The following is a 27,498-nucleotide window of genomic DNA, read 5'->3' on the forward strand; positions in this document are numbered from 1 at the left end:
TCACAGTATATAAATTATTCCTCAATAAAAAAATCTTATATTTATTATTTCAAACTATATACCAAATAAATTCCACCTGGATTCAAGAGCTAAACTTGCAAATAAAATACTAGGAAACTGTACTGGAAAATATTTTTATAACTTGGAGGTGGAGGTCTTTCTAAATACAGTACAAAATCAGAAATCACGAGACAGATTTTACCACATAAAAATTTAGGTTCAGCATGGGTAAAAGGCTACAATATATAAAGAGCCCATACAAAGCAATAAAAGAAATATAAACAACACAATAAAATTTTACAAGGCAATTCACACAGGAGGAAAGGCCCACCTGTAATAAATAAGACAGACATTCGCGTTCATCAGTAACCCAACAAGTGTGAAGTAGCACACTGATCATTTTTCCTCTAGACATTAGAAAAAGAAGTCCGACAGTGCTCAGTGCTGGACGTGGGGAAATTCACCTTCTTCGAGGAGGCAGAAATCAGCACACGTCTCAGGAATGGGGTTTTGGCGACAGATTCCAAAATGTGGCTCTGCGCTTCCCTTTGGTCTCTTCTCTAAGAGGGTAATCGCACAAGTAGAACAAGATGACGCTCAGAATTCTTCTTTCTGGCCCCGTGGACACGGATGCAGCTGTCAGGGAAGAGTGGGTGGGAGGGGCCCACGGTCCAAAGTTGGCAGGGCGGGGGCAGGGACACCCCCAGGCAGGCGGGAGGCGGTGACAGGTTTGCCTTTGAGGAGTAAGTGCAGCCGGGTGAAACCCTCACACTCCAGCCACGTGCGACGTGCCACCATGGGAGTCCCTTGGCCTGCCTCCCACCCACCGGCCAGCCCTTCAGAGCCTCACATCTGCAGTCAGCGTCCCACGGGGCACATACCCAGGCCTATCCCCCAGGCCTGCCAGCAGGACTGGTGGGGGGGCATCTTGCCAGTGCTGAGGGGCACCACACAGCCCCCAGGACAGGCTGACAAAGGAAGCAGCCTAGCGCCCACTGCCGAGACGGCACCTCGTGGGGCCCCACACCCCACAGACCCCCCCCCCAGCCCCCTAAAGCTTTGCAACTAGACTCTTCACTCAACAGACAGCTGTTTGGACACCAGCACTGGCCCAGCACATAACAGGCAGACCGCCAACACACAAGGACCTTTGTCCCCTGGGCTTGGAGCCTGAGGGCTGGGCTGGGGGAAGGCACACAGGGCTGGCAGGTCTCAGGGCCTGAAAACCAGCTGCGGGTGGGCCCCCCCGGCCAGCACAGCCCCTCCTGCGGTCCTGTTGCCTTCAGAAGAGAAAGGCAGCGAGCCCTGAGGACCCAGCCCAAGTCCTCCCGGAAGAAAGGGCTCTTCGGGCGGACCAGTCACAAGTCAGGCTCCTGGCTCCGCACATCGGGCCTTATCTGCGTCCACAGGGAAGGCACCCTGTTTGCAAAATGCAGGTTCTGGATAAATGTCTGAAAATGTCTAACTGAACGACGTCTGTGTATAAAAAATAGAGCATTCAAGCTGCTTCTTGTGTTCGGAGGCTCCCGATGAGTTCTGGGACTGGAGGTTCCAGCGGGAGGAGAGGGCCCAGCCTCACCACGTCCAGACACAGATCTGATTCCAGACCTCCGACAGCCTCCAGAGAGCTGGGCACACACAGACGTGCCCCCCACGCACACGCACAGGCACACGCACACACAGGCTGCCTGAGGAGGGGCGGGGCGCGTCCTCTCCGCAGGGATGAGCGGGGGTGTCAGGTCCACCTTCTTAGACTCGGCACAGGGCTGGGCCTGCCCACTGGTCCCCAGAGCTGCGTGGGACCCCCGCGAGCACCGCACCCCATGGGAAACACGGGTGTTTTGCAGAAACCAGTTGAAACATGATACCATGATGAAACCTCATTTAAAGTACTTCTTTTTTTTTTTTTTATTGATTTCATTGAAAACAGAACAAGAAATGGTCTGAGCCAAAAGACTGCTCTTAGAACTGTCAAAAACATTTTAACAGAAAAAATAAACATGACTGCATTATGAATGTTTTAGAAGAGTCGCACAAAAAAACCCACTGTTACTGCACTAATTACAGTATTTAAAAAAGTATATGCCAAAAAAAAGTATATGACCTGGCAGGCCATCACACAAAAGGTGATGGCAAATTTATTCACACTACAAGACTAACATTTTAAAAAAAGTTTTCTCCTGCATTTTATTCTAAAATCACTTTGTTCTCTTTATACAGTTGATAGTTTATTTTCACATGGTGAGTAGAAACCACACCAGAATCAGCACCGTTGTCTGTGTTTTCTGCTTTTTATTTTTTGTTTGTCCTAATGTCCAATAATGGTAGAAAATAAATCAGTTTATTCATCATCAGAGCGTGTGGCTTAGAAATCAACAGAAGGTGCCGGCCTCACGGCACTCGCAGGGCAAGTGTGGGTCCTCCGTGGGCCACGGCCCTCCTGCACCCCCAGACCGCTTCCTTGAAAAGAAACGCGTTAGAGGTCTGGTATATAGGACTAGATATAGGATTTCTTTAAAAAGCAAACGCACGTTTTCTCCAAGGTCAGTGGCGGCTCGGCCCTGACCTCTCAGGATCGGTGGGGACAGGGTCTGCGCGGCCCCAGGAGCCGGCACCAGCCCCTCGGGCCGCGGATGGGTGACGGTGGCTTCGGTGGGGCCACACGGAGGGGTCTGGGTCGACAGGACACCGCCCACAAGCCCAGCGGCAGGACGGGAACGACGGAGAGCAGAGGGGAAACGAGAAACGTGGAAACGACAAAATCACCATCAGAAACTCACGGGCAACGCCAGTGCAGAGTCCCAGAGCGCCCACCGCGCAGCCCGGCCCCGCCAGCACCAGGCCGGGACCTCAGACGTCGTCGCGTGTGCTTCTCCTTTTCTCCCCGAACCGCAGCGTGAACGGCCTCCACTTGGGCGCCCAGGCCGCGGCTCTCATAGCGGGTCGGCGGGGGAGGAGCTGGTGTCGGGCAGCCCATCCTCCTGGGCAGCCTGGGCGCCGGCCTGCCGCTGGGCCAGGGCGGCGCTGGAGTGCCGGCACTTGGGGGAGCCGCAGCGGCAGCTGAACAGCTTGCCTTTGATGTCCCAGAAGCGCTCTCCGTAGTCGAACCTGGGGGGAGAGCGGAGCTGGGCGGGGGCCGGGCCCACCGAGCCCGACCCGAGCCGCCCAGCCTGGGGCGGGTAGCGCGCGCACCCGGCGGGCACCTACCCCAGCTGCTCCCCGGCCTCGATGAGGCGGGTGCTGAAGAAGGCGATCCTGGGGAAGCGCAGGTCCTGGTGGGACATGAAGACACGCACGGGCACCAGGTTGGGCTCGCAGTGGTGGTTGATGAAGCGGCTGACGTTGCCATAGAAACGTGCATCGATGCAGTACAGCTCTCCGTCCTGGGGGAGACACGCACTGAGCGTCCCAGGAGGGCAGGCGTGGGCACCGCCACTGCCACGCAGCGGACGCCACCCTCTCCTCCCCCTCCCTCCTGGGGCTTCAACTCGGTGGGTGAAAACGGGCGCAAACACGGTAATCTATGTGGCCGGCACCATCCCATCCGACGCTCTGATGCTGTCGGCACCAGGACAGAGGAGGACAGCGTTACGGGAACCACGTGCGGTGGCTAAGGGGCCACATGGTCCTGTGAGGACCAGCGGGCAGCACAACTCCCCAGGGACCTGGTGAGGGAGGAGCTGGGGTACAACCTAGCAGGAGTGGGAGATGCAGGTGGCACTGAGCAGGGGGACAGGGGGGCGGGGGGCAGCGGGGCAGAGCTGCTTGGGGGCCGAGGGGCTAAGGGACAGAGGGACAGCGGGAGGGAAGCTGCCAGGTGGCTCACGAGAGGACTCAGAAAACCACAGACCCTTCAGGGCAGAGAGGAGCTCCGGGACTGGGAGCCCAACCGTGCCTCTGGCATTGCTGCCGTGGTAATGACACAGGGCAGAAGGGGCTGAGCTGACCGTGAGAAAGGGGCCTGTCTAACCACCCGAGCCCTGAGAAAGCAGAGTTTTCTCTGGAAAGATCCACAGCGCAAGATCGACCCAAAGTCAGAGCGGCCGCACGGCGAGGACACCCACCCAGAGCCGAACCCCCAAGGGAGCAGCAAGCGTGCCGTCGGCCACTGCGGTCTGACCCTCACGCTGGGGGCCAGGGGGCCAGGGAAGAGCCTCATCTATGCTGATTTTCTCCCCTTTTCTGTGTCTTTATCCATAAAGGCAAGAGTAAGAAATCCTTGGAGGAAGTGAAACGTGTTTTCACTTTTCCTTTTTTCTTTTTTCCTGAGCTGAACAAGAGGCTGAAGGAGCAGCAGAAAGGGGCGGGTGAGAAGCAGGTTCCCGTGCGACGGAGGAAGGCGGCCCTGGGCTGGACCCCAAGCGGCGAAGGGCCCTGCAGACGCCACCTCTACCACCCAGGGGCGGCCCGGACACCCCCTCCCCTCTGGGTCCCTAAGGGGAGCCCTTGTAAGGGTCCCACGTGGGGACCCCGCCCAGAGCCTGCAGGACCCGCAGGTGGCCCCCCAGGGACACCAAGGCTTCCTGGGGGACAAGTGGGGGTTCTGCCCACCGGTCCCTGGCCCTGGGCCCCCACCACACCGCCCACACTTCCCACGAGATATGTCCTGAGCCCTTGGTCACCCACCTGCACCAAGTGGGGGCCACCCATCCTGAAGACCTGACCACTGCTTGGTCTGGTCCCAAGAATTCCCCTCTGAGAACATTGCGTCCCTCCTGCGACAAACGGCCTTTCTCGGGTCTTTAGGATGTGTCCTTTCAGATGTATGTGCTGCTTTTTTAAAGCTTCTCTGATCCAGAAACCACCCACACCTGGTTCTGAGGCAAAAATACCGTGGGGAGGGAGCCCCACGCCCACACGAGCCACCCACATCGTGACTCTGAGATGCTGAGGGCGTGAGGGCGCCCAGGTTAACCAGGGGACTCGAGCAGAGGCTTGAAGCAGGAGGAGATGGGGACAGAGTTTGGAAGGTTCCAGAAGAGCAAAAAGAGGGACAGACTCAGCAGCATGAGGACAGGTGATCAGACCCAGTAACACCTGGAAGGCAGACCCGGAAAGCTCCCTGATGCCTCAAATAGTGGGTGGGGAGTGAGGCGTGAGCGGATGGCCCAGTGGGTATGGGCACCCTGACACGCCAACACTCGGGGACACGCAGGCTTGAGCTGGAATGGCCGGGGGATGCGCTGCAACCGTGGCTTTTTACGTGCCCAGAATGAACGACCCATGGGGCAAGACTGAGGAGGGCTACCTGCTCAGGCCCAGGAGGAGTTGACCAGAGCAAGCAGGAGACACACACGGCTGGGGGCTGGGGCTGAGGGCCCAGAGTCAGCGGCACTCGGGTTGCCAGGACCCTCCCGGGGGCACAGCCCGGTGTCCGGGGCTGAAGAGACGGAAAGGCCAGGGGTCAAAGGCAGCGCTTGCAGCAACGGGAGGAGAGAGGGTGGCCACTGGAGGGATGTCCCTATGGGGGCCGGGGGGCTGGCAGGGGTCCAGGAGCTGCTCAGGGGAGGAGCTGAGAAACGAGCACAGCAATCAGACAGGGTTAACTCCACGTCTTAGAATCTGATAATTAAGAAACAGGCTTGGAATCTGCAGTGTTTTTACAGAAGCACCAGCCAGAGCAGTCTGGAGACAGAAAGCTCCTCCCAGACAGGTAAGCGGGGAGCGTGGAGAGGCCTGCGTGGGGCCCCCTCGGGGCGCCCAGGAACACCCCCTCCGCCCCTCCCCAGACAGCGACCGCACACGCCCCACGTCAGAGGATGCTGGTGAGAATCAGGGCGCTGGCCCGTGGTCAAGCAAGCTGCCTGGTCTGCGGAAACTCGAGACAGCCTGACAAAGCATTTCAGAAAAAGCAACAAAGAAAATGCCTCGTGAAGGAGCGGACGCTCCGGGAAGGCTCCTCCATGGGGGTTGAGCTCAGCAGCTGGCGTTTCTAGCTGTGCTGCACAGCGGGCACGAGGCCGGGGGTCTAGGGCCCTGCGAACCTTCCTTGCTGCAGGTGGGACCCTGAGGGCTGCACTCCAGGGCAAGGGTCACTGCAGGGGAGGCTGGGCTAGACTCAGAGAGGCTGGCGGCTGTAGCTCAGCCCCGAACCACCCTCGTTCCCACAGATGGACCAAGTGATTCCAGATGAGGGCTCCGAAGCCTCAATGCATTTCTTCAGGCAGGTTTGCAAATACAGAGCTTGGAACCCAAACAAAAACTAATCAGGAACAAGGGGCAATGGGCAAACAGAATGAAAATAAGCAGGAACCCCCCAGACACTAGACACAGACCCACAGGGCACAGATGCTCGGGGGCAGGCTCGGGACACACGCAGGCCAGCCCACGGGCCAGGGCAGGCCGACCACCGGCAGCACCACGGCCCGGGTTGAAGCAGGCGCGAGACTACAAACCAGTAATGAGGGCCCGGCGACGGCCCATAAGGTCAGACCAGCCACCACGCCACTACAGCAAGCACGAGAGAGACTGCGGGGCGTTCCAACAGACGCAGAAAAGCACTGGACACAACCTAACGTCAATCCTGGTCACGCTCAGTGGACAGGGACAGAGCTCTGAGCGCCGGCAGCCACGGGAGCCTGGCTTCTGAAAGCTTTCTCCACCAAGGCGGGCCCAGCGGCCCGGCCGGAGGGGACCGTCTGCTGATGGCACGGCTATGTCCACTGAGAAGAGAACTCACAAATAAATGCTACATCTAGTCAGTGAGTTTACACAGAGTTAAAAGTTAGTTGGAAAAAAATAGCTGTTTCTATTTATCAAGCAACTAAATTAGGGGGAAATATGCCATTTACAAGAGCACTGAAATGGTCCAATACCAGGATCTGCTCCCAACCGCGAAGGAGCAGCCAGCACTGGACCTGCCCTCCTGCCAGGACTCTCCCGACGCTTGGGACTCGTGTGCCCGGGACACGGCCGAGCCTCCATGAAGCTGCCAGTCACCACCACGCGGCCCCAGGGAACGAGGACACATCCACCCAAAGCCTGACATGAATGTTCTCCGAAGCTGCGCTAACCGCCAACACCTGGAAACAGCCCAAGTGCGTCTGCTGTGGATGGAGGAGCGGCCTGAGGGGTATCCACACGATGCAGCAGTGATGACCCAACCAACATGAACACGCGCCACCGCAGATGAGCCCCCAGAGGTTCCCTCCAGCAGGGAGAGGGCCAGACCCAGAGGCCACGTGCCATGGGAATCCACCCGTACGACCTTCTGGAAAAGGCAAACGGCAGGGACAGAGGGGCCGGGTGTCCCCGAGCTGGTCGGCACATCTCGGTGCAGTGGTGCTCACCCCAGTGCAGAACTGGAAGAAGACCCCAGCCTCGCTCACTCATAGAACCCCACCCCCTGGGCAACCTGTGACTTGCTTCTCACGAAAGCCACTCCCGCGATCAGGTCACACCGTGCATGGTTCTCCTGCCGGCCTTCAAGAAGGGGGCTGTGTGCTTGGGGCCCCTGGGGGCAGACAGAGCCCCGACTGGACCTCAGTCCTGCAGCCAAGAACTGCGCTCTGACAACCAGCATGCGAGCCCGAGGACTCCGAGGTCCAAGGTCCAGAAAAGACGCAGCCAGACCACGCCTGGGCGGCTTGGGTGACCCTGGGCAGAGGACCCTGAGATCACTGATGGGGCAGGAACAAGGAGACGCCTGTCAAAACCAACAGAGCTGGACACATAAATGGGTGAATTTCCTACATATAAATTAGGCCTCAGTAAACAAATCAGCACCAGAACACTTCTACAAGGACATCTACAAAAAGCTCACAGCTCACATCACGCCTAGTGGTCAAAGAATGAATGTTCTTCCCTTGACAGAGACGCGCAAGGATGTCCCCTCCCACTGCTGAGACCCCAGCCAGGCTCTCAGCACAGACTTAGACGGGCAAGGAAGAAGTAGAGCTGTCTTTACTCACACATGACACAGTTATGTATACAGAAAATCCTAGAGAATCGTCAAAAAAGCTACTGGAATTAATAAGTGGATTTGGCAAGGTCGATATACAAAAACCCAACTATTTCCATATCCTAGCAACAATTAGAAAACGAAGGAAACAGCAGCAGTGTTTACGAAAGCATAAGAGCATGGAATACTTGGGAATAAACTTAAGGGAACATGTGTAAGATCTACACCGAGAGCCCACAAGCTCTGCAGAGACCTGGACGCGACACCAGGGACCAGGGGGAGACCTAACGCTGTGGAGACGCCGACACCCTAAACTGAGCAACAAACGGGAGGCAACCCCAGCAGGGCTCTGGCCCCGGCTTCCTGTACTGATGCCCTGATTCCAGAATCTACAGGGAAACACAAAGGACACAGAAAAGGTGAAACGGCTTTTGGAGGAAACAGGGTCTGAGCATAATGCGACCTGGTTTCAGGGTTTAGTCTCACGGCCGCACCGGCGCACCCTGGCTTGCTGAATTTTGTAGACACCGCGTCCAGTGGGTCTGCGGGCTCCATTCTTCCAACAGTATCTGCTTACTTCCTGTCTCCAACACATTCTGATAATTCTCATAGTATTTTAAACGTTTTCAGTACTACTGTATTTGTTACGGTCTCTGTGGTCAGTGACCTTTGATATTACTACTATGACCCGCTGAAGGCTCAGATGATGGTTAGCGTTTTTTTAGCAATAAAGTATCTTTTGATTAAGGTATCTACATTATTTTTTAAGACAATGCTAGGGGCTTCCCTGGTGGCGCAGTGGTTGAGAATCTGCCTGCCAGTGCAGGGGACACGGGTTCGAGCCCTGGTCTGGGAGGATCCCACATGCCGCGGAGCAACTGGGCCCGTGAGCCATGATTACTGAGCCTACGCGTCTGGAGCCTGTGCTCCGCAACAAGAGAAGCCGCGATAGTGAGAGGCCCACGCACCGCAATGAAGAGTGGCCCCCGCTTGCCACAACTAGGGAGAGCCCTAGCACAGAAACAAAGACCCAACACAGCCATAAATAAATAAATTTAAAAATTCACGACGTATGTCAATATTTAAAAAAAAAAAAAAAAGACAATGCTATTGCACACTTAATAGCCTATAGTATAAACATGACTTTTAGATGCACTGGAACCAAAAAAAAAAAAAAAGTGTACTGTAACACGCTCTACTGTAATAGTCACTATGTTGCTGGTCTGGAACTGAACCTGCAGCATCTCCGAGGTGTGCCTGTGATCAGGATAGAGTGATGTAGGTTACGGATTGGCAAATAAATCAAAGGAACAAAACACAGTCCAGACAGACCTACTTGCAATGGTGTAAGTAGAGACTTTACATTCACATGGACAAAAGGGAACCTCGACCCCTATCTTACACCAAAAACAAAAATCAATGCAAAACGTGAGACCTGAAACCATAAGATTTCTAGAAGAAAACAGAGGTGGGAAGTCCTTTGATATTGGTCTCGAATGATTTTTTTGGATTTGACACCAAAAGCAAAGACAACAAAAGCAAAAATAAACAAGTAGACTACACTGAACTAAAAAGCTTCTGCACAGCTAAGGAAACCATCAACAAAATGAAAAAGCAGGTACCAGGTGGTCCACGGGTTAAGACTCAGCACTTTCACTGCCATAGGCCCAGGTTCACTCCCCGGTCGGGGAACTAAGATCCTGCAAGCCAAGAGGTGGGGCAAAAAAAAAAAAAAAAAAAAAAAAAAGGCAGCTACCGAATGGGAGAAAATATTTGCAAACCATGTGTCTGATAAGGGGTTATTATCCAAAATATATAAAGAACTCACACAACTCAGTAGCAAAAAAACAAAAGCCAATTTAAAAACTGGGCAGAGGAACTGAATAACCATCTTTCCAAAGAAGACACACAGATGGCCAACAGGTTCATGAAAAGATGCTCAACATCACTAATCATCAGAGAAATGCACATCAAAACCAGAATGATTAATCACCTCACACCTCTCAGAATGACTGCCATCAAAAAGACAAGCAGCACTGGTGAGGGTGTGGAGAAAAGGGAGCCCTCGGTGCACTGCTGCGGGGAAGATAAATTGGTGCGGCCACGGTGGACAGCAGTGTGGAGCTTCCTCAAGAAGGTGAGAATAGAACTGCCGTATGATCCAGCAATCCCACTCCAGGGTATTAACGAAGGAAACAAAACCACAACCTTGAAGAGATATCTACTCACCCATGTCCACTGCAGCATTATTCACAACACCCAAGATATGGAAATAACCAAGTGTCCATTAATGGATAAGAAAATGTGGCGTACACATACAGTGGAATACTATTCAGCCTTAAAAAAAAAAAAAGGAAATCCTGCCATTTGGGACAATATGGATGAACTAAGGGAGATAAGCCGGCAGAGACAAAGACGGCACGGTGTCACTTGACGTGGCATCTTACTTTTTTTTTTTTTAAGGCAAACTCTCATGGAAACCGAGTGGAATAGTGGTTGCCAGGGGGGTGAGGAGTGGGGGAAACAGGGAGACAGTAAATTTATAAAATGAAAAAGGTCTGAGGATCAAATGTATAACGTGTTGACTGCAGTTGATGACACTGTTTTGTACAGCCGAAATTTGCTAAGAGAATAGAACTTAAGTGATCTCACCAAAAAAAACCATGGTAAGTGAAAAAAACAAACCATACACAAAAGTTCTTGAAACAGATCATAGATCTAAATGTAGTTTTGCTAAAATATAAAAATTCTAGAGAAAGGAGCACATCTTCACAACCTTGCAGTAAAGATTTCTTAGGACACATAAAGCACTAAACAATTAAAAACGTTTTCTATTCTGTGAAGAGGAAGGAAAGGCAGGAGAGAAATACTCACAACACACGTTGGACAAAGGGTACCACCATTCAGGGCTTGTGAAGAGCTCTTACGACAAGCGGCCCGATGGAACAACCCACAATAAATATTTAAAACTTCTCCACAAATGATGATGTAAGGAAGCCACTAAGCCATGAAAAGATGCTGCCATATAATGAAGATGTGGTACATACAGTGGAATATTACTCAGCCATAAAATGGAACGAAATAGTGTCATTTGCAGAGATGTGGATGGACCTAAAGACTCATACCGAGTGAAATAAGTCAGAAAAACAAATATCGTATAATACTGCTTATATGTGGAATCTAGAAAAATGGTACAGATGAACTTATTTGCAAAGGAGGAATAGAGACACAGATGTAGAGAACAAACATATGGACCCCAAGTGGGGGAAGGGAGGGTGGGATGAATTGGGAGAGTGGGGCTGACATATACACACTACTGTGTATAAGATAGGTAACTAATGAGAACCTGCTGTATAGCACAGGAGCTCTACTCAATGCTCTGTGGTGACCTAAACGGGAAGGAAATCCAAAAAAGAGGGGATATATGTATAGCTGATTCACTATGCTGTACAGCAGAAACACAACATGGTAAAGCAACTATACTCCAATAAAAATTATTTTTTTAAAAAAATGCTGCCATCATGGGGCATCAGAGTTAGTGTCTGAGCTGCCCTTTCTTGCTGGTGAGCGTCGGGGGGAACAAGCCCTCCGGAAACTGTTTGCCGTTTCTTCTAAAGTCAGTATGTGAACACTCACCAGACGGCAGTAATTCTACCCCCAAGAATGTACCGAGAGAAACAAAGACTCACATCCACAGAAGTCAAGTCTGAAAATCCACCGCAGGTGCACTCCTGGCCATAAAAGCCAGAGCCAGCAGGTCCACCCGCAGGCCAGCACACAGCCCCGCACGGCTATCTGGGTCACCACTACCAACGGGAAGGAGCGGACGGCCCAGCGAACCATCACAGGTCAACGCTATGACCCTAACCGGATTCACAGGTCAGTGCTCTGACCCTAACTCGTGCTCAGGTCAATGCTCTGACCCTAACTGGATTCACAGGTTCAAAGCTCTGACCCTAACCTGGTTCACAGGTTCAATGCTCTGACCCTAAATGGATTCACAGGCTCAAAGCTCTGACCCTATCCTGGTTCACGGATCAGTGCTCTGACCGTAACTGGGTTCACAGGTTCAATGCTCTGACCCCATCCTGGTTCACAGGTCATTGCTCTGACCATAACCTGGTTCACGGGTCAATACTATGATCCCTAATGAGGTTTACAGGTTCGATGCCATGATCTAACCTGGCTCACAGGCTCAATGCTGTGCAATCGAATCCCTACAGGAGTTTTGTGGGGCCCGTCAAGCTGATTTTAAAACATACGGAAACTTCGAGAGACCAAGAAGAGCAGATGCTCCCAAGAACCCCAAGGTAAGGGGAGGTCAACTTAGGGTAATTAATGCAGTGCAGGCTGCCCAAGGCAGTCGGCAGACAGAGGCCAACCCAAGCCCCCGTGGACGCCTGACTGATGACCAAATCGGCACTGCTGAGGGGCGGGGAAAGGACAGTCTTTTCCACAAATGGTGCTCAGTCACACAGATGTCAATGCAGAGGAAAAAAATAAAGTTTGACCCCCTTCAGCAAAAAAGCAAGATATAACTTCTGGGAAATAATATAAATGTGTATCTTTGTGACCTGGGTTTTAGAAAAACTCATCTTGGACATTACAGAAACCCACCTGTATACATAAAAAGACTGCAAAGTCGGAGGATAATAAAAATAAGAACTTCTGTTCATTAAAAGACATCATCAGGAAGTAAACAAGCCACAGAGGGAAGATATCTGCAAGTCAAACGTCAGGAAAGAGCACTGATCCAGAACATGGAAAGAACTGCTGCAAACCAGTAAGAGGCAAACTGCTCAGCAGACGCAGGTGGGCAGGAAACCCGGCCCGGCTGCAGCGCCACACACACAGACACACAGACACACACACACACACACTGACACGCACGCACGCACGCACGCACAGTGCCGTGGGCAAGGCCTGGCCCCACGGCCCTGGGTTAGAGCCGCGCCCCAGGCTGCAGCCTCCAGGAACACAGGCTCCGCTTCCAGACACTTGTCTCACAAATGCCAACTGACCCCTTAGGGTGTGCCTGCAGGGGCAGGGCGGGGTCAGGCGATGCGCAGGGCGCTCTGAAGACAAAGCCAAGAGTGGCAGGCACGGGAAGGTGAGCGCCTGGCTTCACCCGACCTATAGGTGGCTGTTCAGGGGTCTCGCAGCTGCTGCGGGGGACAGAGTACTTGTTTCCCCGCCTCCACCTGAACTCCCTCCCACCGGCAGTGACGGCGAGTTAGAAGGTCTGAAGCCAACAATTTATGAATTAAGGAGCAACCCTGGGAGCCAGGACAAGGCAGAGGGCAGCCTGCGATGGCTCAGAAACTGCCCTGGAAACCAGGGCCCGGAGCAGATGAAGCCAGGGTCCAGCTCTTCTATCCGCACCTGGGAGGGCACCGGGGTCACAGAGAGACGCACCCACCCTGTTCACAAGTGTGACCCTCACTCCACACGAAGGCTCGTCCCCATGCACACGGCCCCCGAGCCTCTTGGCGGCCCTCACCCTCGCTGAGAAGGAAGGTGGGGCTCAGAGGCTGGAGGGACATGTCCGAGGTCCCACAGTCTCACGCGAGGCTCGCTGGGCAAGCTCAGGACCTCTGGGATCGGGGACCCAGCGCCGGTCTGGCGGGCGAGCCTCCTTACCAGCCCGGGCCCTGCCAGCAGGCCGCTTCACGCAGCACAGTCCCATCAGCTCTACGCCCAACCCCTCAGGACGCATTACCTTGTTGTCAAGGTCAAAGAGGTAAGAATCTTCCTCACGCACGTCAGCTTCCGAGTCAGAGATGAGCTCCCCGACATACCTGCGGGGGCAGAGGCAGACAAAAACGTGACAGGCGCATGTCACCCAGGACCCAGACGCAGGGCACAGGGGCCCTGACGGAGCCCACGTGACTGAGAATTCTGCCTGTGACGGAACAGGGACTTCATCCGGGTCCCTCCCAGAAAATGATGACACAGAAACCCTCTATCTGACCAGGGATCCAAAATGATCATCCCCTACACGTCACGAAGTGCTGACGGATCTTCTGAAATAAGCTATGAGCTGGTGAGAAAGCGCAGGCAGGAACACAGAGGTGGGCGGGGGCTGCCCACAGCGTGAACGCACAGCCAGGCCCAGGCAGCCCCTCCCCGGTGAGCCTGGGGGCCCCACACTGGCCAGTGTGCACTTCCTAGTCCCTCCCCGATGGCTGCACCCTCCTCCGTGACAGCAGCGGCCCTGGGCTGACCAGGCCCTCACTTACTCGCAAACAAAGGTGCCCAGTGGGATGTCCTGCAGGGACCGCACGCCCCAGCCCATGTTCTGTGTCCGATAGAGCTGCAGCCTCGTCCTGGAAAACAGGATCAGCCACTCACGGCCACGTTCCACCACACTCAGCTCACACTCATGTTACCACACGAGTGACAGGAGTAAACAACACAGAAAATACAACTTTCATGTCTGGAGATGCGCTGGAACTTCGCACGCAATGCAGCAGTGACTCCTAGAGTTACCCCCCCCCAACCCCCTCCCTGCACCAAGGCGCCACTCACAGCGTCCTCCACACCCTCAGGCGGCAGGGGAGCCTCAGAAACCGGCCTGAGGGTCAGCGCGTGGAACACGGCCCCCGGCCCTCCCTGTGCCTCAGTGTCCTCATCTCCAACATGTGATGAGGACCCAAGGGGTTACCAGCAGGCCCGCTGGCCCCAGGCTGCAATGCAGGTGAGCTCGGGCAGTGTGCCAACCACAGGCCCCGAGAGCTAGGGCATCCCGCCAGTCGTTTGTGTGTCCAGTGGCGTGTCTGTCCTCACCCCCAAGGACTTGCTGCCACACGCCAGGGCACAGAAGTATGCGCTGGTCACAAGGGCTGTAAGGTTACTGATATTAATAGACCCCCAAAATACCATAACATTCATGTTCAGCTAAACTTACACAGGATACCAATCTTCCCTCAAAATCTTTGATTTTCCAACTCTCGAGCATGTTCACGGAGGGAAGGTTCATGACCAGAACCCCAGGGTCTGGCTCTGGGTGGTCAGTGAACCAAGTGCCCGAGTACCCAGGGGCAACATGTTTTACATGAGACTCAGGACGTGGGTATGAGGGAACCACATGAGTGTTCACACCAGATCAGGACCTCGTGAGCTTGGACCACACAGCTCTTGGCAAGCCTGCCTCTCGCCTCCGGGCCGTCTGACCTGAACCCAAGTCTGAGCGGGTAGGAAACATGGAAGGCTTCCGCTCTTTACGTCAACCTCTAACATCAGCAGAGGACAAGGGCTCCGAGGAAGCCACCTCCACTTGCAAACACACATACGCTAAACACACGCTGCTCCCGTTTGTGGACACACATGTGAAACTAGAGAGCTGCCCAAGGGACTTGACTGCTTTCAAACTTTACCACGGAGACCCCGGCGCCAGCCCCGCGGCACCTCACCTGAGGCCATTTTGCACGACGCGGTTCCGGCAGGTCCTCCAGCAGGAGCAGGCGTGGTTGCACTCAAAGAGCAGGGGCGGCTCCGCCATGTTGAACTCGGGCAGGAGCCGGCCATCCTGCGGACAGACGCGCAGCGAGGGCTAAATAACTGACACCAACATGCCTCCTCAAATCAAAACACTGCCCCAGAGAGCATGGTTTCTGGCCAAACTCTACACCTGGGAGGAAGGGTAAGGCCACACACTCACGCTTTGTCCAAGGCCACGGGAAGGCTCTGGCCAGGAATCTACATGGCTTTTGGAAACCTCTGGGACAGCTCTCCCTGGTCCCTGACTGTGGCCAGCCTCTCTGCCCCAATCGACCTCCCCGCTTCCCCGTCATCCTCTCTCAGCCTCCCTGAGGCCGTCAGCTCATGGGCCCCTGGACTCCTGCTCTGCAGCCTCCAGCCTGGACTACCTTCCAGCACACTACCTGCCACTCTGCAAACCCCGAGCTCCGGAGGGACCTGCCACTGCTTTTCTGTCCGACACCCTGGACGCAGCAGAGCCGCTGGGCTGAGCCCAGGCTGTGCGGCCGAGTCCGAGGCCCTGGCAGCTCCAGTGGCTACTCTGAACAGCTAAGAACTTGCCCCCTCTCAGCACGGCCAGGCTTCGCAAGAAACACCAGGAGACCTGAGCCCCGCCAGTCCTGCCCACGACACCTGAACCTCGTTTGGACGACACTCTGACGCCCCCTTTGCTGTAATGTTGACTCTGTGCCAGTGGCCTCCACGCCGGGCCTGTGTGCCCTCTCCACCCCAGGACACCCTGGCTCCTATCCCAACAATGACCTCTGAACTCCCCAAACCAAAGCCAGGGAGGGCTCTCGTCTCAGACACCGGCCTTGGGAGCCCTTGTCTCCTCGGCTCCTCAGCTACCTCCAGGCCAGGCTCAGGGATGGCCACCTCTGCCGCCCGGACGGTGCCCCCGGCCACCCCCAGGGCCCACAGAGGACGCTGGCTCCATCCCCAGGACCCAGCCTCGGCCCCGCCCCCGTCCCCTGTTGCTCCTCCCCAGCCAGGCCCCCACGCAGGCTCACCTTGTCGTACCAGCAGCGCATGCTCAGCTGGCCACACATGCAGTTGCTGGAGGAGCAGTCGTCGATGCACACGCAGTACTGGGGGGAGGGGCACGTCAGATGGAGCCCCGCCCCGCCCCCCAGTGCTGTTCACAACTCCAGTGACAATCCTCAAAATTCTGACTCTTGAGGACACCGGGGGGCGTGCAGCCCCTCAGGAAGGAGGGTGTGGCGAGAACGCTCAGGCACGAGGCCTCGGGGGCTCGCAGGAGGGGCTGGGGAGGGACCCAAAGGAGGAAAGGAGGCTCAGACACCGGGCGGGCACAGCCCCAGGAGGGGAAAGGCCGGGGCAGAGCCACTGCGGCCCTGAGGGCACCCCTCCCCGCTGCCCAGGCTGCTCTGGGGGCTGCAGAGGCAACATCCCAGCGCAGGGCCCCCCCCACGGCTGACCTGCAGGTGGGTGATGTTCCTGTCGATGTTCATGGGGGACGTCACGCAGTTCTGAGACACGTACTTATAGTTGCTGGGGCACGGCTCGCCGTCCACACCGTTGACACACGGGATGGGGATTCGCTCGTAGCCCCGAGCGATGTCTCTGCCGCAGGAAGGGGCGTCAGCTTTTCCGGCGAGCCCCGGCCCAGCCCATAGAGGCTTCCGTTCCGACCCTCAACCCTGCTCCGAGGCAGGCCCTGGTCTCGTGCCCCTCACCTGCTCACTGTCTTCTCCACCAGGGCGGGCCTGTCGGGGGCTGCGTCGCGCAGCGCCTGGCTCATCTGCAGGGCGCTCCACACCTGCGAGTTGAGGCTGGCGCACTGCAGGGGCGTCTCCCCCTCCTTGTTCTTCAGTGTGACGTCCGAGTCCCGGGACAGGAAGAGGCTGGAGGGAAACGCAAGTCCACAGAACATTCAGATCTTAAGTCAAAAGATACAAGGATGAGATTCGCACGGTGACAACAATCAGTAAAAATAAGGAGGAAACAGCATCCGCTTTCAGATGAACCAGCTCACCGGCCGGTGCTTCCGCTCACCAAGGACAGACATCATTACTCTTCTCCCCCGTTTACTGTCAAAAGTCCTCTTTTTCCTTGAAGGGAAGAGCACGTAAATAACTAGGGATGGTATTTGATTTTTCTTGGCTTTTCCATTCAAAGGCACCCTCGGGATGAAAAGGGCAGCAATGCCCAGCCGGCCATGTACTCGGTCAACGCCCAGCAGGCAATCCGAGGCCGGACCCAGTCAGGGTCACATGGTTCGCCAGAGCCCTGTGCCCCCAAGGTCCCGATCTGAGAGGGCGAGGGCCCCACCGCAGGGGCCTCCCCTAGTCCCAGGCCCCCATGAGATGAGAAGTGGGGGCCACACCTCCCTGAGCTACCGCCAGGAGCAGAGCAACGAGCAAAAGTGACGTAGGAGGGGCTTCCGGTGGGGGGGGGGCCTCCCAGCTGGCCCTCCAGCCCTCCCGTGGGTGCTGCTCCTCTGGCCCCGAGTGGAGGTGGTGTCAGGACGGGGCTCCTCTCCACGTGTGACCTGGGTATTCGGGGATTTTCACCACGATCCTCCCGGAGCCACGCTGACCGCAGGCGTGAACAGAAGAGCCTCGTCTGCCGCAGAAAGTCCCCAGAGCACACGGAGCCACTCACACGACACAGGCGTAGCGGTCCTCCCTGGCGGCGATGTGCAGGGGCGAGTCTCCGTGGATGTTCACAGCGTGGAGGTCGCACCTGGCGGCCAGCAGGATCTCAGCGATGTCCACACAGCCCGAGAAGGCCGCCCAGTGCAGGCAGATGTTCTCCTCCTGCACGGAAGACACGAGCGCGTGAGGCCGAGGGGGCAGCGCAGCCCACCCGACAGAGGCTTCCTTTCCATTTTGTCTTGTTTTCGTTATAAAAGTACATTATCACAGTACAGAATACGTTAAAAATAGAAGAAAACATCAACCTCAATTAGACCACCCTAAACACGACACGTAAGTAATAGAAAATCTAGGGATAGTTTATTTTTTAAAATATATTGACTTTGGAACACAGTTGTGATTGCGGGATAGAGTAATACTTGTACAAGATTTGAAAAAGACAAATATGATTAATTAAAATTTTATTTCATAAAAAACTAAGAACTTTAAATGAAGCAAAGAAAAATTAGAAAAATATTTGTGCCATATGTAAAATATACGATTTACCAAGTATAGATTATATACGTGATAACAAAACTTTCACATTAAGTTTATTAGAAGACTACAATTTCTCTTTTTAATAAGACTACAATTTTGAACAAATAAATGTGGAAAGAGAAAGAAAATTTAAAAAACAACTTACATAAGATAACAGTGAAGAATAACCCTAAAAACAAGAAAATGTCTAAACGAGAACCACTGTACATTTGACCTGCCACACTGGGGACACAGCGCGAGGAGAGCCACGCCCACCCACGCAGCTGGCTGGACAGCCCGGGGGCCCGGGAGCCCGGCTGCCCAAGGAGCAGCACCCAACGCCCCCCACCCCCGCTCCCTTGCTCACCGACCCCGGCTCCCTTCCGCCCTCAGGGACGTAACCAGTGACACTGTAGCAGTGCTCTTTCTCTGAGTTAGCCCAGAGATGGGGCCGCTGCCTGCTCTTCCCGCTCTGCGGGCAGGGCGTGTGCTTGGCTCACACAGCCGATCCCTTGGGAACCACCGGGACCAAAGTGCAGCCTGGGCCCCGGGGCGCCGCCCACACCACCAAGGGGCGCAGCACGTCCGGGCGACCGGGGCACCCCCTGCACTGCCCAGCGCCCCTCCCAACACCCGCGTACATCGCACGCCTCCAGCTCAACCAACTTCAGGAAAGACAGAAGCGAAGCAGGAGCTAAGCGGTCTGTGTCTGTCACCCTCGATATCGTCGGTCTGTTTCCAACAGAGAAAACTAAGGGCTGGCCCTGCCGTCAGCCCCGGGGTGTCCTGTAAAGCCGGGGCTTGCCGGGCCTCCCCTCCTGGGCATTTACTCTCAGAAGCTCTCTACCCTCTGGCTTCCACCTTCTGCACACCTGCAAGCTCCTGAGCGAAACTGCCAGTCTCCTGAGGGGCCTCTTTTCTCTTTCCTTCATCAGAACGATTTGTGACTTTATCACCAGAATTAGGTTCTGAGAACTTCCCAGGCCCCTAAGCCCTCCTGCCGGGGGGACTGTGCCATCCCCCAGCCTCCCTGAGGTCCACCAGCTACGTTACGACAGACCTACACGTCTAATGGGGCTTCCAGCAAAGACGGGGTAAGAGCGATCACACCGGGTTTACCCCCCTCCACACTGAAAGAACCAGAGTAAGACAAAACAGTCAAAAATGTGTGAAATAACAGTTTTCAAGAGCTGGACATCAGGCAGTGAAAGGCTGCACCCCCGAGAGAGGAGCAAGGGGGCCTGTGGCCACCTGCTCACCGTCCCTCTTGGGTTCCAGGCCAGGGCAGCCAGGGCTGCAGAGCAGGCTGTGGGGCTGGGAAAGAGGCCTCTGGAGGGCTGTACGTTCCAAACCTGGACCTCCAGAAGGACACAACCTGAGGCCAGGTGTAGAGGGCTCACCACTGGCCCCACACAGGAGGGATGAGCAGCCTCGGGCCGAGACCTGCTCAGACCACCTAACAAACCTAGAAAGTGAAACCAAAATGACCAGACCATTTCTAAGTCACTTTGCTGCACCCAGAGTAAGGCTTACGACAGTTGCAGGAACACAGAAATTCCCAGCAAGGTAAATTCGCAATCTCTCGTGTCCAGCGTAAGGTTACCAGGAGTGCAAAGACGCAGGAAACGTGACCCACAATGAGGAGCAAAACCAACGAATCAAACCCAGAACTGACACCGGCTGGCAAACGAGGGCATCAAAGCAGCTGGAATAACTGTGTGTTCAGGAGAGACACATTTCAGAAAATACCAAGAAGACCCAAGCAGAACGTTCGGAACTGAAAACCATGACGACTGACGTGAAAGCACGCTGGATGGAATTAACAGCATGACAGACGCTGTGGAGGAAAAGGCTAGTGAGCTTGAACACAGACCAATAAAACCAGCTGAGCAGAAATCCAGGGTGTACAAATAATTTTAGAAAATGAAAAGCGCTTCAGTGAGCCGTGGAACAACGTCAAGCCTCCTGGCACACGTGGAACTGGGGCCTCGAGAAGTGGGGTGGGGGCAGAAGCAGCACTGGAAAAAACGACTGGGAAATTTCAAGCTGATAAAGCCCCACGCCCACAGAGCCCAGGGGCTCCACGAAGCCTCAGTGCACATGCGCACACACAGAGCACCAGCCACCGCATAATCAAACTGCTAAACTCCAGTGGTAAAGAGACAATCTTAAAAGCACCTGAAAGAAAAAAGACGTGTTACATACAGAGAAATGAAGACAAGGATGCCACCAAGACTTTCTCAGTAGAAATGCATCGAGTGAGAACTCAGGGAAGCAGAATGTTTCAGGTACTGAAATGAAAAACTGTCATGCTACAATTCTGTATCCAGCAAAATATCTTTCAAAAGTGAAGGAAAAGGGCTTCCTTGGTGGCGAAGTGGTTGGGAATCCACCTGCCAATGCAGGGGACACGGGTTCGAGCCCTGGTCCGGGAAGATCCCACATACCGCGGAGCAACTAAGCCCGTGCACCGCAACTACTGAGCTTGTGCTCTAGAGCCTGTGAGCCACAACTACTGAGCCCACATGCCACAGCTACTGAAGCCCATGCACCTAGAGCCTGTGCTCCGCAACAAGAGAAGCACCACAACGAGAAGCCCGTGCACCACAACAAAGAGTAGCCCCCGCTCTCCACAACTAGAGGAAGCCCACGCGCAGCAACAAAGACCCAATGCAGCCAATAAATAAATTAATTTTTTTAAAAAAGTGAAGGAAAATAAGGACTTCGCAGGCATTAAAAAGCTGAAAGAATCCATCACAAGCCGCCCAGCACAGCAGGAAATGCTAAGAGACATTAGACGCACAGAAGCAACCAGCAGCAGATGGACAGACCTGAGGAAGAGGTGACAATGGAAGCTGACATGCCAGGATTATTATAGCCTTTTCCAAAGGTCACCGTTGTTTAAACAGACAACACTGTACTGTGGTGTTTATTTATTAAAATGCACGAGAGGAACAGCATAAAGCTGGGAAGGGAGAAATAGAATCTAATACTGGAAGGTTCTCCTTACAGGTCCTGAAGCTGCATTCATCAAGAGAGCACGACCCCAGCACTAAGACAGACCCGAGGTCAAGGCCCAGAAGACTGAGTCCGGCCACAGGGCAAAGCCAATCTAGGAAGAAAGGCTGCTTTCTAAACACACTGCTGGAGCAGCTAGAGGTCCACACACCAGAAGAAAGAGCCTGATCCCTACCTCACACCACATATAAACATTAACACCTAAACCTAAGGAACCATGATCGAAAACACAGAGTCTCTAGGGTCATGGGTTTGGCAGTGATTTCACATGATTCATACAAAAAATAACCGATAAACTGGACTTCACCAAAATTAGAAACATGTGCTCCCCCAAAGACAATGGTGAGGATTTATGAAACACATTATCTGGTAAAGGACTTGTATCCAGAATACACAAGAACTCTCCAAACTAGAGAATAAGAAAATAAACAATCCAGTAAAAAATGAGCAAAAGACCTGAACAGATCCTTCACCAAAGAAGATAAAGACAGACTACAGTAAGTGCTGGGGAGACCGTAAAGGAGCCAGACCCTCCTACCCTGGAAACGGCTGCACGCACACAGGAGAGGCAGCAGCTGAGCGGGAAGGGCACAGACCCACCAGGGAGCCCGGCCATGTCCACAGGCGCAGGGCAAGCAAGCGGACGGCCTCTTGCAGCAACAGAAGAGGAGGGGGACCCACACTCGGATGGGACTAGCCCAGCTGCGACAGGAAGCAGGCGGCTGGTTAGGAGGCGCAGGAGGAAACCTAGGGGTAAGTGACATCCACTGTCCTGGTTGTGTGATGGTGGCTGGGGTTAGAATTTATCTCATTGTACACTTTAAAGAGCACCGTCTGCCAGTCATACTTCAATGACGCTGTTTCATCATATAAATAACAAACACACGCCTCAATCAGTTCCTCCAATCCCTCAGAACAACCAGAGCGTGCACTGCTGGACGCTGCGAGGCCGTGCGCTGCCCACGTGCCCCAACGGTCCAGTCCTGCCCAAGCACCCAGGGCCGAGGCTGCTCCAAACCACGACCCCATCCCTCGAGGAACAAGGCAGAGTGTGACGGCCGTGTGTTGTAGCTTCCCTGGACCTTGTCGCCTCCCTCCGCGCCCCCCTCACCTGAAGCCCCCAGGGTTTCCCGGCCCTCAGCTGCTCTCATGTCCCAGGGCCCAGCTCTGTGGAGTTGGCAAAGACATCCCCAACCAGCTGTGCCCGGCCCTCGGCTGGGAGCTGCTGCCCCTGTTTTCTGGGTGTGGGAGGGTCCTCACGCGGGGCAGCCAGGAGGACCGACCAGCCACTGCTCCCATCCTTTCTTCAAACAGTCCACTGAGGGCTCCGAACTGAGGGGTGGGCATGCCTTCCTGCCTTATTCCATTATCAGTTTAACAAATGTGTGGCTAGACTTCCTGCTTACGGCTTGGGTAACGCTGTAAAGGTGGACACAGCTCCACAGGCCACACCCTGCCTGTGTCCCAGGAGCCCTGTCCCTCTGCCTGGGAAGCAGCATGGGGGATTGTGCCGGAGCAGCCCCCCAACTCTGCCAGCCCTATCACCCCACCGGTTCTGTGGGTCCCTGAAAGCCCACCCGAGAAATTCCCCTTTGAGCTCATCAGATGCGCCCGGTGCTACCTGTGACCAAACAGCCCCACTGATACACAGCGGAGGGCTGTTCCCAGAGGGACTGGTGAGTCCCCTGACCTTGGCCCAGGTGTGGGGTGGGTCCTGGGGCCTCGGATGCCACCACAGACATGGGAGTCAGTGTCTCTAAAAACCTCTAAAAAGGCAGCTCTGCCCGAGGGGCAGGCCTTAGGGACCTGTGCCCCTCGGTTCACATCCAGCAGCTGGCTGACACACAAAATAACCACTGGAAACTGCACTCGGTCAACACAGCGCTGGCGACTCAATGGGAAGAGGTCAGAGCCACAGGCGGGCGCTAGGCCACTGCCATCTGGCACACCCGTCCCCAGTCCCCCAGGGTCCGCCCTCCCGGGGGAGACTCACGTTGTCCCGGATGTTGATGTCAGACCCCTTGGACAGCAGCAGTTTCACAAGGTCCACGTGCTTATACTCAGTGGCCCAAATCATGGGCGTCCAGCCGCCATCATCCTAATTTCAAAAGAAAGAAACAAACATCCATCACAGCTCCTAGAGACACAAGACGTGAGGCACCTCACCACTCGGGACCTGCGAGGAGGCACCAGGGGGTGGGGTGGGGGCGGGAGCCAGCCTGAGTCCCCATTTTGTTGGAGGACACTGAGGCTCAGAGCGCTGCCTGGGGATCTCAGCTAGCAGGCAGGGCCCACCGGGCAACTTGACACACCTGTGCGCATGTGACAGTCACCTAAGAAAAAGGCCAGAAGGCCACGGAGCAGACCCAGCTGCAGAGTCCGTGCCCGGCTGGCAGGAAGCACTGACCAGGACGCGCCTGCCCACCCTTCTGGTCGCAGGACAGACTCCACGCACGAAGCGGGAGCAACAGCCAAGAGCTACAGACAGACAGACGGATGGACATCAGGCCCAGAGATGAATGGAGGCAATGAAAAGTCCCAGCCCCTGCTTCAAGGGGCCAGAGCAGCAGCTCACCAGGGCTGAACCCCTGCAGGCTGGACCACGGCTGTGACGAGCTGGCTGTGTGCCGCTCTACCCCGGAGGCGACTCTTAGGACACGAGGATTACGGTGCCAGTTCCTACTCTGCAAACACTCCAGCACAACATTCTCCGATTTCCAGTCTCTACATTTCCCTGGTGCAGGCACACGGCCTCCATGACTAAAGCGAGATGGTCCCTGCAGGGCTACCATGGGCACTGGGAACACGGCAGGGGCAACACAGCCCAGCCTGGGGGGAGAAACTCACAAAACCCGACCGAGTGGGAGATAAAAAAACCAAAACAGGGGGGCTTCCCTGGTGGCGCAGTGGTTGAGAGTCCGCCTGCCGATGCAGGAGATACGGGTTTGTGCCCCGGTCCGGGAGGATCCCACGTGCCGCAGAGCGGCTGGGCCCGTGAGCCGTGGCCGCTGAGCCTGCGCGTCTGGAGCCTGTGCTCCGCAACTGGAGAGGCCACACAGTGAGAGGCCCGCGTACAGCAAAAAAAAAAAAAAGGGAAGGGGGCCCGTGAGCTCCACTAGAACAGAGGTTGGACAAACCACACTGCAGGGAGCTGCATTTCTGGTCCGTCTGGGAGGGTCTCACAGTCAGGGTGGTGGGCACAGGAGCTGGGTTAGCGGCAATGGTTGGGCCAGAAGATGGGGGGGGGCCCTGTGATGGGAGATGGTCATCCCAGAGCTTCAAGTCATGGGGGGTGGGGGTCCTGGGGAGTGGAAGGGGGTCCCGGAGAACAGGAGGGGTCCCTGGTAAGTTAGAAGGCCCCACTTTCATTGGCTCTCCCCAGTCACTCACTCGCTCAGCAAACACGCACAGGACCTGCTCTGTAACCAGGCACTGCAGGTCACACAAACACCACCCCGAGGTCCTGACAGCAGGTGGACAAGAAGTAAACACACAGGGGAAGAGGTGGAATGTCCAACAGTGGCCAGTGCTGAGAGGGACGATGAGGTGCCATAGGGGTGGCACGGCACACAGGAGGCCAGAGACCCTGCTCAAGTAGCAGCATCTGAACACAGGCCACAAGGAGTCCAGGGCAGCCCAGGCAGACACCTCAGGACAAGCCTGCAGCCGGGCAGCGGCGCAGAGCTTGGCGAGCGGCCAGTAGGCAGGCTAGGAGGGAGGTGGACGGGGCCGGAGGATGAGGTCAGGCCTTCCAGGACCTGGCAGGTGTGGGGGGTGGGGTGCCTCGGAGGGTGGAAGGGGCCAGGATCACCACGAAGGAGTACCACGCCTCTGGCCAGCCCGTCAGGTGCTATCACGAGTGGAGGAGGTGGTTTACCTGACAGTTGACATCCATCTGCCCATTGGACAGCAGGTACTGAACCACATCATAGTGGCCTTTCTTGGCAGCCAAGTGCAAACAGGTGGAGCCCTCTGCGTCCTGCAACACAAATGCATTTAGGTCCCGAGAAATCACAGCGTGATGGGGCAAGCTTGCCGTGCAGCCTGACACACGTCACGGCGGCTGACCACCTCCAGGTTGCGTCCGCTGGCCGCCGGGCACACCTCCTAGATGGCTTTAGCTCCATCTTCTCAAGGACACTAAGGGTGCCACGTTAACTGAACCATCTCAACAAAAAGCCTCCTTCCAGATTGCCAGTCTGAATGCAATGGCTATTATGCTGACACCGCTCTTGATACTTCTGCTACATGTGTATGTATCCACAAATGACGGTTTTATGTTTTTAAATTGTCTATAAATAACGTATCATATACCTGTCTGCAATTCATATTTAGTTCAACATTATGGTTTGGAGATTTCACTTTGTAGAGAACACATAGCACTAGTTCACTTATGTCAACTGACGTAAAACTAGCCCAGTTTGTGCATTTGGTCCAGGAAGACTCGTTGTTTTTCACCAATATTCACCAAACATTGCCATACGTTTCCCAGATTCCTCGTGCAAGAGTTGCCCACGGGGTCCCCCAACACCGAGACCCCCCCCCAACAATGACACGCGTGTGCTGCTCCCCCAGATGGGCTCAGTTGTGGGCTTCATGGGATTCTACGGCCAGGGAATGGGGTGTCTCGGGTGCTTGAAAGGCAGGCGCCTTCCCGGCATATCCCGGTCACACATCTCCTCTCCAGGGGACTGCCTGGTCACCTTCCTCACCCATTGCTTCCGGTTACTTTCTTTCATCTGTAGGAGGCCCTGACGCCCTCTGGCTGCAAAACCCTCTCCCGGTTGTAGCTGCCCTTCATGTACCTTGTGACATCTTTTGTTGATCAGAAATTCTGAATTCTAATGCATTTGACTTTATCAATCATTTCTGTACATTTATCTTGTTGAAGAAATCTTTCCCGACGCTGGAATCACAAAGCTAATCTTCCCTCTTAACCTCCAAAAGTTCTGTAATTTTGCCTTTTGTGTTTGATTCTTCTGTTTGCCACGTGCCTGACGTGTGCCCTGACCCTGCTCGCTCAAGCCTGGTCCGTGTGTTAGCGTGTGTCCTCCAGGGAAGCAGAGCTGGTTCTCGCCTGCTCACTGGCTCAGACAAACGTCTGCCCTTGGCTGGAGGGCTTCGTCCTCTGACACTGGATATAATTACGACATGGTTTTAGAGTTAGATGACCACCTTCCTATTTGTCCTGTTTCTATTCCTCTTTTCCTGCTTTTTAGTTACACAAGTATTTTTTAACATTCCGTTTTACTTCTTCTACTAGCTTTTTAAGAAGTTTTCCTTAAAGCTATACTTCTTTGAAATCACTGCCTTAATATTCTGTAGGGATCACAACCTTCCATCTTCCCATCCACTTAGGTCAGTACTTATTCCCTCCCGGGAAAGAACTAAAACCTGAGGACCCTGCTCACATCCACCACTGGCTCCCCCTGTGCTCCCGCTGTTCTGTCTTACTTCCAAGTTTGTGTAAGCTCCATCTTATAATACTCTTCTTGCTTTAAGCAGCCTTTGTCTTTTACGAAATTTAAAGAAAACAAGTATTTACCATTTCTAGTATTTTCATTATCCCCAAGAACGGGATTTTCCTCCCACAAGCTTTAGCGTAAACCTGCTGGTTAAGTCCTACCGGCTTTTGTGTACCTGAAAATGTTTTATTTCACAAGTGCTTTCTGAAGGATGCTTTTACTGGCTGTAGCATTCTGGGCTGACAGTTTTTTTGAGTTTTTTTTCTTCCCTTTTAGCACAATAAGAACATCACTCCATTGTCTCCTGGCCTCCGTCGTTTCAAATGCAAAGTTGGCAAATTTTCATAATGTTCTCTTACACGTATTGTGTTGTTTTTCTGGGGCTGTGTTAAGGTTTTCAACAGTTTAACATGATGTATTTAGGTGTGGCAGCCTTAGTATTTATCCAGCTTGGGGTTTGCTGAGTTTCTTGAATCTGTAGGTTATTTTTCACCAAATTTGG

The 27,498-nt window shown here is 54.6% G+C and overlaps 1 protein-coding gene across 6 annotated transcripts in view; it reads right to left on the reverse strand.

Moving 5' to 3' along the window:
* Window positions 1-1,913: 1,913 nt before the first annotated feature.
* The window catches only part of EHMT1 (euchromatic histone lysine methyltransferase 1), a 146,794-nt gene continuing 121,209 nt past the window's right edge, over window positions 1,914-27,498 (reverse strand). For all 6 annotated transcript variants that reach the window (XM_067040201.1, XM_067040200.1, XM_067040199.1 and 3 more), the window contains exons 17-27: window positions 25,409-25,510; window positions 23,525-23,629; window positions 18,005-18,159; window positions 17,077-17,244; window positions 16,819-16,963; window positions 16,390-16,467; window positions 15,313-15,428; window positions 14,140-14,226; window positions 13,620-13,698; window positions 3,208-3,383; window positions 1,914-3,108 (exon numbers count right to left, since the gene is read on the reverse strand). In XM_067040201.1, the coding sequence (XP_066896302.1) occupies window positions 2,934-3,108; window positions 3,208-3,383; window positions 13,620-13,698; window positions 14,140-14,226; window positions 15,313-15,428; window positions 16,390-16,467; window positions 16,819-16,963; window positions 17,077-17,244; window positions 18,005-18,159; window positions 23,525-23,629; window positions 25,409-25,510 (1,386 nt within the window). In that variant the 3' untranslated portion in view covers window positions 1,914-2,933. The remainder of the gene's footprint in view (window positions 3,109-3,207; window positions 3,384-13,619; window positions 13,699-14,139; window positions 14,227-15,312; window positions 15,429-16,389; window positions 16,468-16,818; window positions 16,964-17,076; window positions 17,245-18,004; window positions 18,160-23,524; window positions 23,630-25,408; window positions 25,511-27,498) is intronic.

Source organism: Kogia breviceps, chromosome 8 (assembly GCF_026419965.1).
Source record: "Kogia breviceps isolate mKogBre1 chromosome 8, mKogBre1 haplotype 1, whole genome shotgun sequence".
In the NCBI taxonomy this organism is placed as follows: domain Eukaryota; kingdom Metazoa; phylum Chordata; class Mammalia; order Artiodactyla; family Physeteridae; genus Kogia; species Kogia breviceps.